The sequence below is a fragment of the Leptopilina boulardi genome, unplaced genomic scaffold (assembly GCF_019393585.1).
Source record: "Leptopilina boulardi isolate dan_hultmark-lab unplaced genomic scaffold, ZJU_Lbou_2.1 LbouV2_216, whole genome shotgun sequence".
Classification (NCBI taxonomy): Eukaryota; Metazoa; Arthropoda; class Insecta; order Hymenoptera; family Figitidae; genus Leptopilina; species Leptopilina boulardi.
This window is the reverse complement of record NW_026137770.1, coordinates 741,883-759,237: the sequence shown is the minus strand read 5'-3', so window position 1 is coordinate 759,237 and position 17,355 is coordinate 741,883. Positions and strand designations below refer to the sequence as shown.

General features: G+C 27.7%; 1 protein-coding gene and 2 long non-coding RNA genes across 3 annotated transcripts in view; 2 read left to right on the top strand and 1 right to left on the bottom strand.

Moving 5' to 3' along the window:
• Window positions 1–17,355, top strand: part of LOC127279554 (uncharacterized) — a 107,398-nt gene that overhangs the window by 32,974 nt on the left and 57,069 nt on the right. The gene's annotated exons all lie outside the window — the stretch shown is intronic.
• LOC127279556 (uncharacterized) overlaps window positions 1–17,355 on the top strand; it is a 50,384-nt gene that overhangs the window by 27,968 nt on the left and 5,061 nt on the right. The gene's annotated exons all lie outside the window — the stretch shown is intronic.
• The window catches only part of LOC127279547 (uncharacterized), a 40,379-nt gene continuing 23,742 nt past the window's right edge, over window positions 719–17,355 (bottom strand). The window contains exons 3-5 of the mRNA XM_051301980.1: window positions 15,332–15,560; window positions 14,716–15,015; window positions 719–5,675 (exon numbers count right to left, since the gene is read on the bottom strand). Coding sequence (XP_051157937.1) covers window positions 5,575–5,675; window positions 14,716–15,015; window positions 15,332–15,560 — 630 coding nt within the window. The 3' untranslated portion in view covers window positions 719–5,574. The remainder of the gene's footprint in view (window positions 5,676–14,715; window positions 15,016–15,331; window positions 15,561–17,355) is intronic.

The window sequence follows — 17,355 nt, the reverse complement described above, 5'->3', positions numbered from 1 at the left end:
AACAGTACGGATTTGCAGACTGAACAAGTTAAACGTAGCAAATTCGTATAATCGTTAAAACAAGACACATTTGTATTGACAACAATCCGAATTGTCATTTCAACATTCCGAATTGTAGCAACAACAAATCTGTCAACAACAATCCAAAAATTGTTATCGCAACAATATCTTTTTTCTCCGTGTTAGTCGCGATTTTTCGTTCTTTAAAAAATTAAATTTTTTTATTTTATACTATATAAACATTAATTAACTATAAAATCTAATCACAGATTTGTGTTCAGCAATCCCAAAAAACCCTGAATAACGAGATTTGGTTAATTTCCAAGAGTTTTAATTTTTTCCACCTGACATATTGAGTCTGCCATTTTTAATTTTAAAAATACCTTTTCTATTTTGAATGATACTCATCCAAAACAATGTTTAAGGCCTTAAACAAGATTTTTAAATTTGTTTTTCTTGTTTTGTACAAGAAATACATTTTTGATTTGGACATTCTTTGCTTTAGTCGGACATATTGATTTTGAGGTCATAAAAATTTATTATCTGTAGATTATTTTTTATTTCTTATTTCTCTGTAAAAAAAAGTTAACTTAAATGTTTTAATAAATTAGAAAATGTAATTTAAATACGTCTTCATTTATATCGAGTTTGAATATTAAACAACAAGGAAATTAAAAAAATAAATTTTATCTATAAAGGAAAAATAAAAAATCATGTATTTGATACTTTTTTTTTATTTAGTAAACATCGTGTGATAATATTTACAATAGTAATACCTATCTATGTTAACGATAACACTGCAGGACTGGATTATGCTTCTTATGCATTGTCTGAAGGTCTACAGCGTCTCGAGTATTTCGCGTCTTTTATTACACTTCAGCGTTCCAGTTTCCCTTTTGTAATCCGATAATCTTAATTCTTCGTTTACATAAGGCAGAAAACATCCGCTGCATTAGTACAAAGTACAATACTTATTGTTATTAAAGCAATACGCTTCGTCGAATGTCAAGTGATTTAAATCATCAACAAGTTTATTTATCAATTGCCTTAACCGCGAAACATTGTAATCATCCGCTTTCCAATTTCAATATAAAAAAAAATTACTTCAAATTAAATTTAGAATAGTAATCTAAATTTTTATTGTTATAAACAATGTAATAAAAATAATAATATTTAAATTGATAATCAATTTTTGTATTAGAAACTCGATTTAAAATTGTAATCAATCAATTTTAATTGAAATGCAATTTACATTTACTCATGTGTAAATAATTCAATATGTACATAGTTACAAAGTGTTCAATTTCGATTCTTTTTGACGCAATATATCTACTTTCAAAAGTCGAGAAAAACGATACATGGATAAAAAAAAATTAAATCGAAATAAAAAGGGAAAAGTTAATTTAATTATATTTAAAGGACTATCTATTAACATGTGAAAAGTTCTCTTGATTGAGTTGCACAGTACGTTTCCCAGGACAATTGTGAACATTCAATTGAATTTCAGGTGAAAATTTAATTCGAAGCTCGTCCAACCGCACTGGACGAATGAAATTAGAATTCTACAAAGTGCCATTCAGATACTAGAAAACGTGCACTGCTTTTAGGTATTTTAGCCATTTTAGGCACAAGAAATTACCTACCAAGAAAATTTGCCAAATTGACTGATTTCTATTTCAAATAGTCTGTATAGAAAAAATTTTAATTAAAACATTTTTAATTTTAAGTACATGAAAAATAATTTATATACGGAAATATTTTCTATAAAAATATTTATACTTGATTTAATTTATAAATCACAAAAACGGAACTTCAACTGTCTGTTTATAAAAAGAAAGAAAAAAAATTAGTTTTCGTCGTGGTTAAACCGTGATTCGTTAAAATTATTCTATTGTATGAAATAAGATGGCAAAAAAAATCTCCCGACATCTCACCAGTTTCTTTTTAAAAGAAAGTGTAATAACATCAGTTCTTTATTTTGGCTTTATCCCTGTTCTTTCCGTCCCAGGAGTTATTCCTTGCTATTCTTACCTCTTTTCGCTCTATTTTCCTTTTTTTTCGTATTCTTTTATATATAGGTATTGTATATATATATATACTTTCTCAACCCTTGAGACACTTTCATTATTTTCACCAAAACGTGCTTAACATACCACAAAAGAAAATGCAGAAAATCGATCTTTCTCTGTCTTCAACGACAAATTGCATTATTCTCGATTGTATTTTATTGATCAGTCCTTTATATGCAAAATGTGCGGTATACAATTTTCACAACAAATTGTTCAATCGATATAAGTAACAAAACATTGTCAAAGTCAGCTTTTCTTATACTTGTAAATATACTTGCAACGTAATCAAAATATCATTTTTTATCAAAAATTTTTTCACATGCTTATAGAATACACTGATTTATTTATCGTCGTTGATATTTAAAAATTTTAAGATTAAATTAAATATTTGAATATATACACTGAGAAAAAATGTTTAGTCAAAGCAACCAAAATTTGGTTGGGCCAACAAAAAAATTTTGTTGGTATTTAAGCAACCAAACTATTTGTTTAAGTCAACCAAAAAATTTGGTTGAGTGTTTTTTGTTCGGATAACAAAAATGTTTGATTAGCTCAATCAAATTTTTTTTGTTAGGTCAACAAAAATGTTTGGTTGATCAATCAAACAGTTTTTTTTGTAAAATTAAAAATTTTATTCTACCTTATTTCTTTCTTTTTATCTTTTTTATTTATTTCATTATTTATTTATTATCAATTTAACATTGAATTTATATTTATTCAATTGAAATATTTGTGGACTTTGAAAAATCTCATCTCCGCCTAGGATCGAACCTCTGTTTTAAAACTGTAAGTCGGGAGCTCTGTCAACTGGACTACCCATTCTTGTGAGAAAGTTAAACTAACTGTTCTCTTAAACTATAAGCTAAGAGCGAATCAAATTATTTGGTTGTCGCAACCAAATTTTGGTTTTGACAACAAACAATCATTTGGTTTTTCAGACCAAACCATTTTGTTGTGTTAACCAAATTATTTTGTTGTCGTAACCAAATTTTGGTTGGAATTTAAAAATGTTCAACCATATAATTTTGTTGGCCTAACCAAATGTTTGGTTGAGATAACTCTACGACTTTGTTTCAGCTAACGAAAATTTGGTTACAAGAACCAAAATTGCCTAACCAAACAATTTTGTTACAAACACTAAATTTTTTTTCTCAGTGTATGTATACATATATATATATATATATATATATATACGAGAAATTAAAAAATTCATTGTTAAAATTTGAGAGAAATTGTACTGCGGAAAAATATACACGTACGGAATTGTACGGTTTGCGAAAAGCATTTAATGGTTGTTTTAACATTACAAACGAAGGGAACGACGCGGTTGCATTCATTACAGTATATGTATATGTATGTGGGTGGGTGTATCTTTATTTGTAAAGGGTAGCTCCACTTTAAAGTACACACTGACTGGAATCCTTGACGAGTTCAGTTACACTAGACACTATACAGAATAGAAAGTTGAATCGCAACAAGAGAACCCTTTCTCCATCCCCTCTTTCCTCCAACACCCCTTTAAATTATTCGACGTTTTAGTCCATCCGGCAATATTCATCTTGCATTCGGCGTAACGTTTGCTCTGACCACAATTTTATTTATGATACAGAGACTATATACAGAGTTGACTTCACCATCGTTGCCTCTACGGGTTAATTAAAAGCTTTCAATATTAATCAAAAAACATGGCTGAATTGCGCTCTCATTGTTGTATTCCCCAGAACGGAAACTGTAGCCAATTTTCTATTCATTTGTCTTTTTTCAAAAAAAAACAAAAAAATCTACTAAACAATGTATTTGAAACAATGTATCATGTGAAATTGTCACAAGTTGAAGAATAAAAGCTATCGTCAAGAATTGGGAATAAATTTTTTATTTTTTCAATCAAAACCTCACGCAATTGCTAGTAAGAGTCGAGAGAGGAATAAAATTTATAAATCTAATTTTTTTTTCTTCAAGAAATATTTGTTCTGAAGTGCAATTATTTAATTTCATTTTGATTTTTGCTTTGTTTTTGAGTTTCACTTTCATTTTAACATTCATTTTTACTTTCACTTTCATTTTCACTTTTACTTTTTTACGGTTTCGTGGCTCAGGCCCGAAAGCCATATAGTTTCGCTTTGGCGTCCGTCTGTCGTACACTCGTATGGTTGTTATGGTAACAGTTACCATAGCAACCGTTACCATGGTAGTAAATGTAACCTTAGCAGGCCACAAAACCCTGCAATGGAGGCACTAAGCGTCTGCTTCTCTCATATTATTTATTTTCACTTTTATTTTCATTGTCACTTTCATTTTGAATTTGAGTGAAATTTTTCAATGAAAGGTGAAAATAAAAAGATAAATGTCAAAGTATAAGTGAAAATCAAAATGAAATTACACAATCAAATTCCTGGTTTGTTAAAAAGTTCAGAGAGAATCGATTTTAACTTCTTTTTGACGATTCTGATGAAAATAAGTACGCTGATAATAAATACGATATCAGTTTTTAAAAATTAAAAATGGCTGATCCAAAATGGCGAAAAAATCCTTCAAAATTGATCGAAATCATTTGAAATTTGTTATTCAGCAGTTTTTGGCATATTTTATTACGAATTTGAAGTTAATTTTTAAAAATCCAAAATGGCACATTCACCATTTTAAATTTCAAGAATCTCATTTCAAATTCGTCTTCAACAATTGCTAAAACTCACCTTGTAACAAGTGTCAAGAAAATTCGTCAAATTTTTCAAAAATCTACCGCCATATTGGATTCGTCATTTTGAATTTTGAAAAAAAGTATGTCGAACTCATTATAAACGTATTATTTTTTTCTATCAAAATAGTATTTTTTTTATTCTAGTTTCCCTTTCAACAGATCAAATAAATGTATAAAATGTAAATATCTATTAAATATAAATCATATAAAATAATAAAACATGTTGTTTATAATCTTAAAAACATAAATTTAAAAAAAAAATCGTATTAGGTAGAACGAAACTTTTGTGAAGATAACTACTTTTAAGATCATTAGCCATTTTACGTTTTTCCCTTGAGTCGTTTCCGCAGTAGATTTTATTCGGATTGTCGTTCTGCCTTTTTCGTTTTCCTGCATAAGACTGAGAGTAGTCTAGGGGCTTGCGAGGCTCAGCAAGATTAAGCTTTTAAACCGGTAGTGGCATCGACAGTAAAAGCGGTTGAAGGAATTTCTCACCATCAAAGCACATGGAAAAAATTTCGCTCTTCATTTTTTTATATATATATATATATTTAAAGTTTCTAATCCGTTAATGATTTCTTGTTGTTTCGAATAATTTCTTTTAGAAATTTCATACTTGGAAGAATTTTTTAATTAAAAAAAAATTTCCATTACATTTGAAAAAAAATGATTGACAATTTTTTTTTGTTGATATTACAAAAGTATCGAATGGAAATAATTTTCACTGACCTTACGAAATTTTTTTCATGTTATTGGTTTAGTTTCTTCTGATTTTTTTTTTTTTTTTTGTTTTTATTTTTGTTATGATTACACTGAAGATATGTACAAAATGATGAGTGACACCAAAAGACAACTCGATGAGAGAATAGGACCCGCAGTTCCTGTTTGCATTGCTTCCGGTCGTTCACCTGAAACAAAAATAAATTTCAATTATAATAAAATAATAATAATGATTTTACGAAAAGTATATTATCAAAATTGAATTTTAATTATTATCTTCATTATAATTTGTGAATAATTGAAGAGGAAACTCATCTATTATAATAAGATTATTATTTCCCACGATAGAGAATAACTTTTCTATTGAATCAATGAGAAAACTTTTTTGGACTGCAAAAAGAAAATTAATTTTAAAAAAAGAGTATTTTCGTTTAATATTAATCATATTAGAAAGAGATTTAAATAATACAGTTATATACAATTTTTTTTTCCTTCTGAGTGTGATTAAATTCGAAAAAAAAATTTGAAGCATTTAATTTTAAGTGAAATCTCTTTTAGTATAAAAGCGCGTCAGCTTGCCCATATAAAAAAGATTCCAAAAGGAATTTAAACGGCTATTCAGTTGGGAAGATTAGAAGAAAATTCAAAGGGAATAGTAAAGAGATTTTAAAAGGGATGTTGATCTCTCTCTTCTCTACATACTTATCCGCAAACGTAATTGAAACATTATCATTCTATTTTTTTCCAATTTTTTTTTCTTCCTTTTTTTATGTGCAAATGGAGCAATTGACAGTTTGTCGGTATAAACTTTAATAGTTCAATTATTTGACAATTTCTTCAATTACATTTTTATGTTTTATAATTTTAAAAATAGTTCTCAAATAGCTTAGTGTTCTTTTAATAAAACATTTTTAGGAGTAAAATGTTTATTTTATAAGTTTAAGATATTTTTTGGGGATAATTACTTTTTTGGGGAATGAAAAATGAAAGAAAAAATTGATAAAAAATATGTACCCGATTGAAAACTTAAAAGAACTTGAAAATTACGTGAAACCATTGTGTATGGTTAAATTAAAGAAAAAAGTCTCCTGAGCTTGTACTTTAAAGGACAAATCCTATCCCCGTTTGTCAAATTTCGTCTATATATAAACTATATATATATATATATGAAAGCTTTATAAAACGAATCGAAATGCAATTTCCTGCAACGCTCAAGATATACCCATAACCAGGAATATGAAGGTTTCACCTCGTAAATTTAACACGAAAACTCTCATGACCGAATAACGAGGTATCTCTCCTCCATACTCTGTCATTGCTTTAAAAATAATGATCCTGAATTTAATTTTATATTTTGTTACGTATGAATTTCGTAACGTATTATTAATAAATTATGAATATTATTAATAATTTATTAATACAATACTTGAAAAAAAGTACACATAATGCAACACAGAAAACAAATAACACTTGATAAACATTATAAGAAATGCCTTTGGAATCTTTTATAGAGATGTCCAAATAATTAAATATTAAATATTAACTTCCAATTAATAACCTAAATTTCAAAGAAGACCTATTTAACTTTCATGAGAAAATTGAGAAACTAAGTGATTTAATTTAACACAAGAAACAAAGAGTAATGCAATAATGATTGCTGCATCCAAAGTATGTCCATTCAAAATGAACTGGAACACTACCACAATATTGCAAGGTTGCAATAAAGAACATTGACAACAATAAAATTATTAAATAAAACATACTTTTTCCCACCAAAAATCAGCTCAATAAAATCAGTAGACACAAGTAGTGTCGGTCACTACTTGTTTAGGAGAGAAGAGAGAGCTCTGTGTGAATTTTCAAAATTCATCTTTAACATATTTATTTGGAAATTCATCTAATGGACAAAAATTAGTTTTTTCAATTCAATTTTTTATTAAAAGATATGATAAAAAAAATTTGTAATTACTTTAAAAATAATAATCCTGAATTTAATTTCTTATTTATATAACAGAAAAAAAAATGATAAAAAATTTGTAATTAATTAATCTTTTCGAAACAACAAATTTAAAGATACAGTATATTATTTAAAAAAAAAAATTGTTTCTTTTTCTCTTTTGCTATGTATACATATAAAATCTGTGTATTAGTAGAAAATGCAATTTATCGAAAAGTTATATATTTGAATATGAAACTCAAATCGTGCATTTCTTGAACCAACAATCACAACTTGGAAAATATCTTTGGAAATGCTCACTGACATAAAGAGAGAATTTTCTCGTAATGTTATATTTGTCCTCACGTTATTAAATAAACAGACTATTTTTATTGCAAAAGAAAAAGGACATTGCACAATGTGATATTTTTATCAATTTTAAATCAACAAACACACAAAAAAATAAACAAAATGTGTAAAAATAATAGGAAATTTTCTACATTTTCTATTTGTTTATAAAAAGATTTTATAAAAATTGTTTATTTACACATATATCTATAATGAATAGTTTATTCAAATTTATACGAGAGGATTGTACTCTAATTTCTAATTGTACGACCATTTATCCATGCGTACTGAATTACAACCTCTTGCATAATGACTACCACAATCTATATTAGGGCTGCTTATCATACTATCAAAATTGTAACCTATATTATTTCTTTTTATAGAAATATATATTTATATTACATTAAGTCTTTAATTTAATTTAATCGAGAAGATTAATTGAAAAGATATAACAAAAATAAGTAATTTAACTATTTTTGGAAAATAAAAGTAAAATTTATTGTTAAAAAAACTAAACTTTTTCATGAATTAAAATAGGGTCCTAATGGGGTCAACACCAGGAGTGGGATTACAAATAGCGACAGCGCTACGAAGATTTCGCTACGTAGCGATTCAAAGCTACATTCACTTTAAAAAATTTTCTTGCTATCGGGTGACTAAAAAAATGGTATCATTTTGATAGATTTAGGTTGGTACAATTGTTCTTCTGTGTATTTTTCAACTCATATTTGTTTTATTTTATAATTTAACAATTTTTTTTAGAATCAAGAATGTATCAAATTCATAAGGATTTCCTACGATAAAGAAATGAAGTAATTAAAAGAAATATCTAAAAGCCTAACAAATTTTTCAAGTGTAACACTTCAAATCTCAAAAGTTATAAAAAAGGCAATTCGAGGCAACGATAATTATTAATATTATTATATTAACACTTTTATTAATAAATTTTAACCTTAAATTTTTTTATAATTAATAATTATAAACTAAATAAAAGATAATAATAATAAAGAAATGAAGAAAACATTTATTTTAAATTTCTATCCTTACAAAAAATCAAGAAAATAATTCAACTTTATCCAATAATAATAAACTATTTACTTTTCTTTTTTATATTAATAATTAAATATTTATTGCATTTATATTTATTATCTTTTTCATAGGATTAAAAGTTTCTATTAGACATTGTCTAAAATGGGGAAAAAATTTAATTTAAAAAATTTTGAAGATATAACCTCGGAAATAGAATTTTTGTTCTCACGCAAGGTTTCACTAAAAAAATGTATAGGGCATTTTTTGTGAGTTAAAAAGTTTTTCAAGAAATAAAAATTTAAATCAATTTAATTAAATAAATTTATCAATTTTTAAATTTAGGCTGGTAAAGAATATCCTAATTTTAAATCTCATGCAATTATTATTTTTAATACTTGCAATTAGATTAATTTTCTTAATTTTTGTTTATTAAATTAAATTAAAAAAATTTATTTCCTTTATAAATTATTTTAACATTAAACTAGATAATTTATTTTTAAAGTTGTTATTTATTAAATTAATAGGTTATTTGCAATATTAAAGTATAATTTATTTCGTCACTATAGTTAATTATTTTATTTGAAACTAACAGTTGGCAAACATGAAGTTAGAGAATTGATTTCACCTTCATGTTGTATTTGTTTGCTACGTAGATAAAATATTTTAGGAAAGTGACATGAATTCTATGTCAATGTCCTTATCTAGAGGGGTTATGTTTATATTTTCTTCTAAATTACTATCTTGCAGTTTAAGCTTTGAAAAAATTGTCAACGGTATTTTATTTTGGTCATGATTTGGATCAAATTTCACTAAAAATATGTAAATTTTTAATTCTAAATAACGAAAAGTGCTACAAAGCGACTAGCGCTAATAGTAATCCCACTGCAGTTCTCCCTACCTCTAGTGTGGCCCACGTCACAGAAACAGGCTAGCGCCGGACATAGCTGTGACGCTGTTCTCTATTGCCTAGAGCTCTATTTAAAATTTAATGAATACCTTATTTAGGGTTTCGGACAGGAATTTTGAAATTCTCAAGGAAATTTTTTAAATTATTCGATTTGATTAGAATTCGTTACTCAAAATATTTTGGGGTTCCGATTACGAATTTGAAGGTAGTTTTCCAAAATTCAAAATCACGGCTCCAAAATGTCGGACGACTTTCAGAAAAAATTATTTAATTGGCTTCAAAATCGTTAGTCGGGGGTACTAACCTCATATTCGTAATTAGCGACCCCGTAACGATTTTCAAGCCAATTAAATAATTTTTTATAAATGCAGTCCGGCTATTTGAATCCGCCATTTTGAATTTAAAAAAAATTAACTTCAGATTCGTAATCAGTGACGCCTTAAACCCCCGAGTAACGATTTTTAAGCCAATTGCTTCACAATTAAAAATATTATTGTTATTTATTTTTTAGCGATTTTTGATTAAAAAACCTTTATTATTTAGGGGTTAATATGTCCAAAACACCCCCATTCAACCTTTGATCATCAAAAATATTATTTTTCTTTGTCCGTTTACCCTCTTCTAAGATTAGAGCAAAGATTAAAGGACCCCGCACAAAATGCATTAATTTTGGTTCTCGGTAAAAATGGCTAGTTTTTGGATATGTTGTAGTTTTAGTAATTCTGAATAAATGTTTCCTCTATCAAAATTCAAAAAAATGATAAATTTTAATGTTATCAGCCATAAAAGGTTGAAAACTCGTGCGGTATGGTTCATATAAAAACATACAACAAGAACGAAAAAAACAGATACAAGTTCTTTTTGTTATTATCGTTGGATGGATGGATGAATGGGTGGATGAATGAATGAATGAATGAATGAATAAATGAATGAATTATTCATTAAATTAATGAGTGAATCACGGAATGAATAGATGGATTGATGAATGGATGGATGGGTGGTTGGGTAGATGGAAGACTGAATGGTTTCATATTACCTTGCATAATTGTATGGACACCTCGTCGATTTTAGCTGGAAGTTTTAAAAGATGCAAACAGCTCGTCGCTTTATTCAGATTCCATTTTGTCTATTTTAGCATTATGAACGGTATAGAGCAGAATGATCAAAAGGTTTAAAAACCTTATTTAAAAATCTAGTTTCTAGAGAAAACTGGAAGAATGGATTTCCACTTGGGGGCAAAGTGTGGTTCACTGACTGCTTTAAGATCGAAAAGGGCTCAGATTGGGGAATGTACTAAATAACTGGTTGCATTAAAGTGAAAATACATCTAGGTAAATGTACCACGTTTTGGCAAGCGAAAGTCTGTGCATTTATGAACTGCGCCATTAGGTCTCTTGAAAAAGAAAAATTGGGAATCAGAAATAACATTTTCGTGGATAGTCAGTCGGATTTTGCCGCACTGAGAAAGACAATAATTAAATCAAAGATGGTCTGAGAATGCCCATAGGTGCTAGACGTGATAGGTTAGAAAAACAAACTCTCATTAACGAATACCAGGCTACACGGGAATGAAAGAAAATGAGAGAAAGGATGCAGAGTCCCGATCAGGGACCTAGACGGCAATGATAGGCCTACAACCCACCCATCCATCTATCCATCCATCCATTCATCAATCCATCTATTTATTCTGTGATTCACTCATTAATTAAATGAATAATTCATTCATTCATTCATTCATTCATTCATTCATTCATCCATTCATTCATCCAACCAACCAACCATCCATCCACCCATCCATCCATCCAAGGATAATAACAAAAAGAACTTGTATCTGTTTTTTTCGTTTTTGTTGTATGTTTTTATATGAACCATACCGCACCGCATTCAAACTTGTTAAAAGAAACATATATTAAGATGAATAAGTTGAAATGTAAAATTGAATGTTTCAGATATATTTTTCTATAGAAACATAAATTTTTATATGCAAATTCACACCATTAATTTTTCTAAGGGAAAAAAGGTTTAGGGGGAAATTCTCGAAGAAAGGGAAAAGCTTGTTGCAGAAAAGAAAAAGTAGGTTGAGAAAATTTGTATTGATTTAAAGAAAAGAAAATTGTGAGAAAACTCATTAAGAAAAGTGGCCTTATTGGCAAATTTGGGCCCGTCCCATTTTTAGGGGCAAAATGCGTAGGAGGGTCTTGAAAAAAGAGGTTGATTACATTTCCATTTCCTTGATTTCATCTACCCTCTTCCAACTTCCAATTGCATTTTATGAATACATTATAATTTTCCTATTTTTCACATATTTATATTATTGAAAATTGTTACGTTTTTAATAAAAAATGAATTAACAATTCTATAATGTTAATAATAAAAATTATACCAAATTTATAATAATCTAAATTTTATACATTCACACAAATATACAAAAGTTTATAATAATTATAAATAATTTTGAATATATGTATATATTTATAATAATTTATAATTATTATAAACTTTTTAAAAGAATAAATTTATTTGTAAAAACTTTATATAATTTATGATTAATAAATAAAAATACTATAAATCTATTGTTAGATCCCAGTAACATAAAATTTAAAAATATATTAAATTTTGTTTATATAGACATAGAATAAGTAGTAAAAATAATAGTAAACAATTCTTTATTCTTAATCTAGAAATATTGATAATCTAAAATTATAATTATTTCTAATATTATATTGAAGCATTGACTCATATATATAATTACATGTGTCTATATCTATATATACGCATATCTCTGCCTGCATGTGATGACTCGACGCGATCGAACGAATGTATATAGTGCGTACAGGCATACATATGTGAGTATAGATATGGCGCGTAGATGAATCACTGAAGGTGACCTTCCGCTACAGAAGGACTATGCTGAGGAATCGCGTGTGGTTGCTGAAGAAGAGCGAAAACTATCTATACTAGTTTTTGCTCTAATTCTTCAAAATTAATTATTTCTTTTTGCAATATTATTCAAAATTCAATTACCTATTTTTATTAAAATAACAAACCTCATATTTTCAATATTTTAAGCTTACAAAATGCTATTATTCAAAAGTATGAATAATATTCAATATAAAAACTTTCTTAATATGATTGCCACGTAATTCTTCAGATAATTCTTAGGAATTGTTTTTGCAGCTGCATAATGTATAAAATTCTATGCAATGTTCAATTTCTCACTTGTATCAAATAGCATAGGCTGACCTTTGACTTGAATATCGAAAGCCTGATGGTAGTCAATTCCTACAAATCACACCTATGTTATTTGACGCTTCTACGCACAATATTCTCTATCAACTACTAGACTTATGACTCATGTATGCGTTTAGAGAGGTGCAAGCACAGTTTTCTAGCGTTGTACTATTGAAAGATGCTTGTAGACGATGTAATAGCGATATTTGCGCTATGCGATACAGGATGCAGGTGTCCATCTAAGTTCTGAGAATTGTCTCAATTCTATGAAAAATTTAAGAGTCAAGCTTGGAGATGGGGTGATCTTTGAACTTATTTACTCCCACTGAGGATGATTTTCTAGTATAAAAACCCATGCAAATGCATTGTCATTTGCTCCGGAATCATTTCATAGTTCGTTTCATAACATGAAATTACCATCGTGAGTTTCACCCTTCGGTTACTTTAAAATTATTACGACTGTAACTCTTTCATCTCGAACTGTATATGTTTACTCGTTGTTTGGTATTAGAGCAAGTAATCATCATCGCCAGATTTGTGAGCTTGTCATTCATTAAATTTTATTGTTAATCGTCGTATTAGTGTATTCTCAATTTAACGATTTTGCAAACGTGACGTGTGTGCATTTCAGAGTTTACGAACTAAAAACTGTTAGGAAGTCCCAACCGTACCTTTTTAAGAGTTGTAAAAACTCACAGCGTGAAGGACAAGTGCTAACTTTTCAATTTATAATTGTTTCTGCCCTCAGAAGAGAGATAATTGTAAGTACAATATTTTAAAATTCACAGTTCTTTGTAACAACCCCCTTTAACATCAAAAATTATTGTAACATTTTGATTTCATTCACTTATATTAATAAATTATACAACATTTATATCAAAAAAATTCTTCATTGAAATTAACAACTATAAGTGGCAAGGTAATAATTTAATAGTAAAATAAATTAAAAGACGACCCTCGTAGGATCGATAGGAACAAACGTTCTCACATAAAAATAAATGGTCATGCTTTACCAACTTGACTTAATCAGCCTACCATTCCTCAAAAATTTTAGAATTGATTTTATTAATTAAAATTAAATTCAACCTCGCCTTTTGCTCGGGATGTAACGCTATTGTAAAGGGACACTTAATGAGTTTTTAAATTTGTGGCGCCTGGAGTTTGACAAGAAAGAGGAATATCGATTTTTGGGATTTGCTGAATTTAAGGATGTTTGTAAAATTGTATTGTTTTTTGCTTTTTAAGATTTTCAAATATATATAATTATTTGAAAATATAAAATATTGATTTTTGTGATTTAGATTTTTAAGTTTATCATCCATAAATTTTACAAAACCCAAAAAATAGATAGAACGAAAATCTAATTAAATATATTTAAAAGGAAATAAAAGAAAAAATTTTAAAGGACGAATATACACGACGTAACATAAATAAATGTTAAATTATAAGACATGGACAATTTCCAAAATTGCTGACTGTTGGAAACTTATAATTTTTATGCTACATAAATAAATTTTTATTGTTATTACATTATTATTATCTTGAAAAGTTAAAAGGAAATAATAATTATAATCTGCGGTCACTGGAAGTGTGTATATAATAATAATTAATTATTCATCCGAATGATGAAGATCATAATAGTTTGAAAATTGAGATGACAAAGTTTGTGAATAGAGTTCCCTAACGATATTGCTTGTATCAGATTGTCGGCGAGTTGTCAAGTTCCAATTTACGTTTACTGTGAATCGAAGGGAAGTTTATCCAAGTTTACACTTACCATTGAGAACGTGGACCCTTATGCTTGCGGTATTGGCGTTGCTTGGCTTGCAACTGTACTCCCCGGAGTCAGTTGGTTGTGCTGCTTGAATGAGCAGCCATGAAGTGGTGACGTCGCTTCCCTTTTCGGTTATCACTGACACACCGCCCCTGGGACTGTCGTAAGATAGAACGGCATCGTTATAATACCAAAAGATGTAAGCCGGGGGTTCCCAACTAAAGTGGATCGCACACGTAAGGTTTATTGTGCTTCCAGCTCCCACATATAATTCAGGTCCACCTAAAATCGCCGCCGTGGGTACTAGAAAAAAAAGGACAAACAAAAATTCTTTTTAGAACTTTTTTTTCACCTCTTTTACAATCGTAGACATTTCAATATTTTTTTATCAGTGTTTTTCGATGAATTTAATAATATATAAATAATTTGAAATTTGTACTATATTTTTATTTTATTGTCTACTTTAACTGTTTTTTTTTAAATATTTTTTTATATCTTTATCTAAGTTTAAAGAATATATTTCTAATCTTGTATTAATTTATAGATTTCTTTTGATGAATATATTTAAAGCTGAGCTTTAAGAGAATTTTTTTTTATTGACATATAAAAAGTAAATTACCGACAACATTGAGTCGAAATGGATGAGACATCAGAGGTATCGTCGAAATTTGACATTCGTAGATCCCTTGATCTCGTTCTTGAGCCCATTTGATACATAACGTCCATTCCGACCACTCACTGTTTTGTCCGGAATTTTGCCTGTGTAGAGCTTGAAATCTTTGGTCACTTGTGTATGTATACCCTCCGGCAGTCAAAATATGTATGTCTCTCGATCGCATCCAAGATACCTGAGCAAAATTTATCAGTAATATTATTTACTAATATATTATTAGTAATATTTATTATTCTTATTAATATTATTTGCATTTTGATTTAAATTATACAGACATTATCGGTTTTAAAACGTGATTAAATAATTGTTATAGTAAAAAAAAAAATGATAAACCAAAAATAGAAGAAAATAAAAAATGTTTAGAAATAAAAAACATTTTTGATTATATTGCTTACTGCAAATTTTTAGGATAGCTTTTCAGCACATTGAAAAAATGCTCTTATATTTGAAATATGGTCATTAATATTCCTCTTACTTAAGGAATCAACGGAAAATTCATCGTATGAAAGCTTCTATATCATATCGTCTTACCACTTGAATAGTCCAACGATTTTCAATATCAAGAAAATCATGTCAAAATCATCATCTTATAAATTTTTACTTGGTCACTATAAATTTTCGTTAAATTATTCTTTCAATTAATTTTCAATCTGGTATATGTCACACCAATGGATTTCTTATGCGCCTTTCAAGCAAAGAAAAGAAATTGGAGAAAAATATATTGAATGAATAAATCATATAGTTACTATCAATTGAATCTTTTATGGATGATGATTTTTTTTGGTATAAATTGGATATTATTCTATTATTCAGTTAGACAAATACTTATGAGTTAAAAAAAGGAAATCTATTTAAAAATTACCGACGAAAATCAATATTTTCGTTACATACTTGAAAAAATTTTCTACTCATGAGTTAAGTAGCAAAATCATGTTATAGTCAGACACAGCACTTTGGTATTGGACAGACGTTAATTTAAGATTTTTTAACGTTTATATGTAAAGAGAAAAAAATATTTCTTTCAGAATATTTATTTTGTTTAAAGTAAAGAATCATATTTAATAAATATAAATAAATTTAACTAAAAGTAATCAAATTATATCTGATTCGAAAAATAATATCTCTGATATAATTCTTATTTGAGACAGCGTGAGCTTCAGGTTAAGTACTAATTATAGAACATTTTTATTAGACAGTTGCTAAATTAATTAAATTAATCTTTGCATTTTGAAATATTCAATATTTCAATAAATTCGAATTTAACAAGTAACACAGGTACAAGAATAGTCAGACAATATTGGGACATTATATTTAATAAAAAAAATCGATTATATCGCATGAAAGACTGAACAAAATAGGTATACATAGCAGAATAGCGTATAATGGTGTATAAATAATTTCTCTCGAAAATTCTTTAGTATTTACAAAAGGATTTTTCTATTTAAGTGATACAGCTGTATAAATATAGTTAATCAGTGATAAATATCTATGTGTGTGTGTGTTTGAGAGAGAGAATCGCTGAGATGAGATTTTTAGTTAATCCTTGATCAAATAAAAGAAATATTCTCATTCCATAAGTTTAGTTCAGATCATAAAAATAATCAAAAGAAATTTCTATTTGTTTAAATCAAAAGTAGTAACGAGCTTGTTAAAATGAAAAATAACAAAAATTAATAACTTAAATTAAAAAAAAAATTTAATTAATTTTACTTTCATCTAGAAAACTAGCTAGGAATGTTACAAACAAGTTTCTAGATGCTTAAACTTGATGGAAACTAGCTAGTGTATCTATATTATTTATAAAGGTCAGGACAGTTATACTATCTAGTTTCTAGATACATAAACTATATGGAAATTATCTAGTGCATCTAGATTATTTTAAAAGAACAGAATTGTTACAATATCTAGTTTCTAAGTACTGAAACTATGTGGAAACTATCTAGTTTCTAAATATTTAAACTTTATCTAAA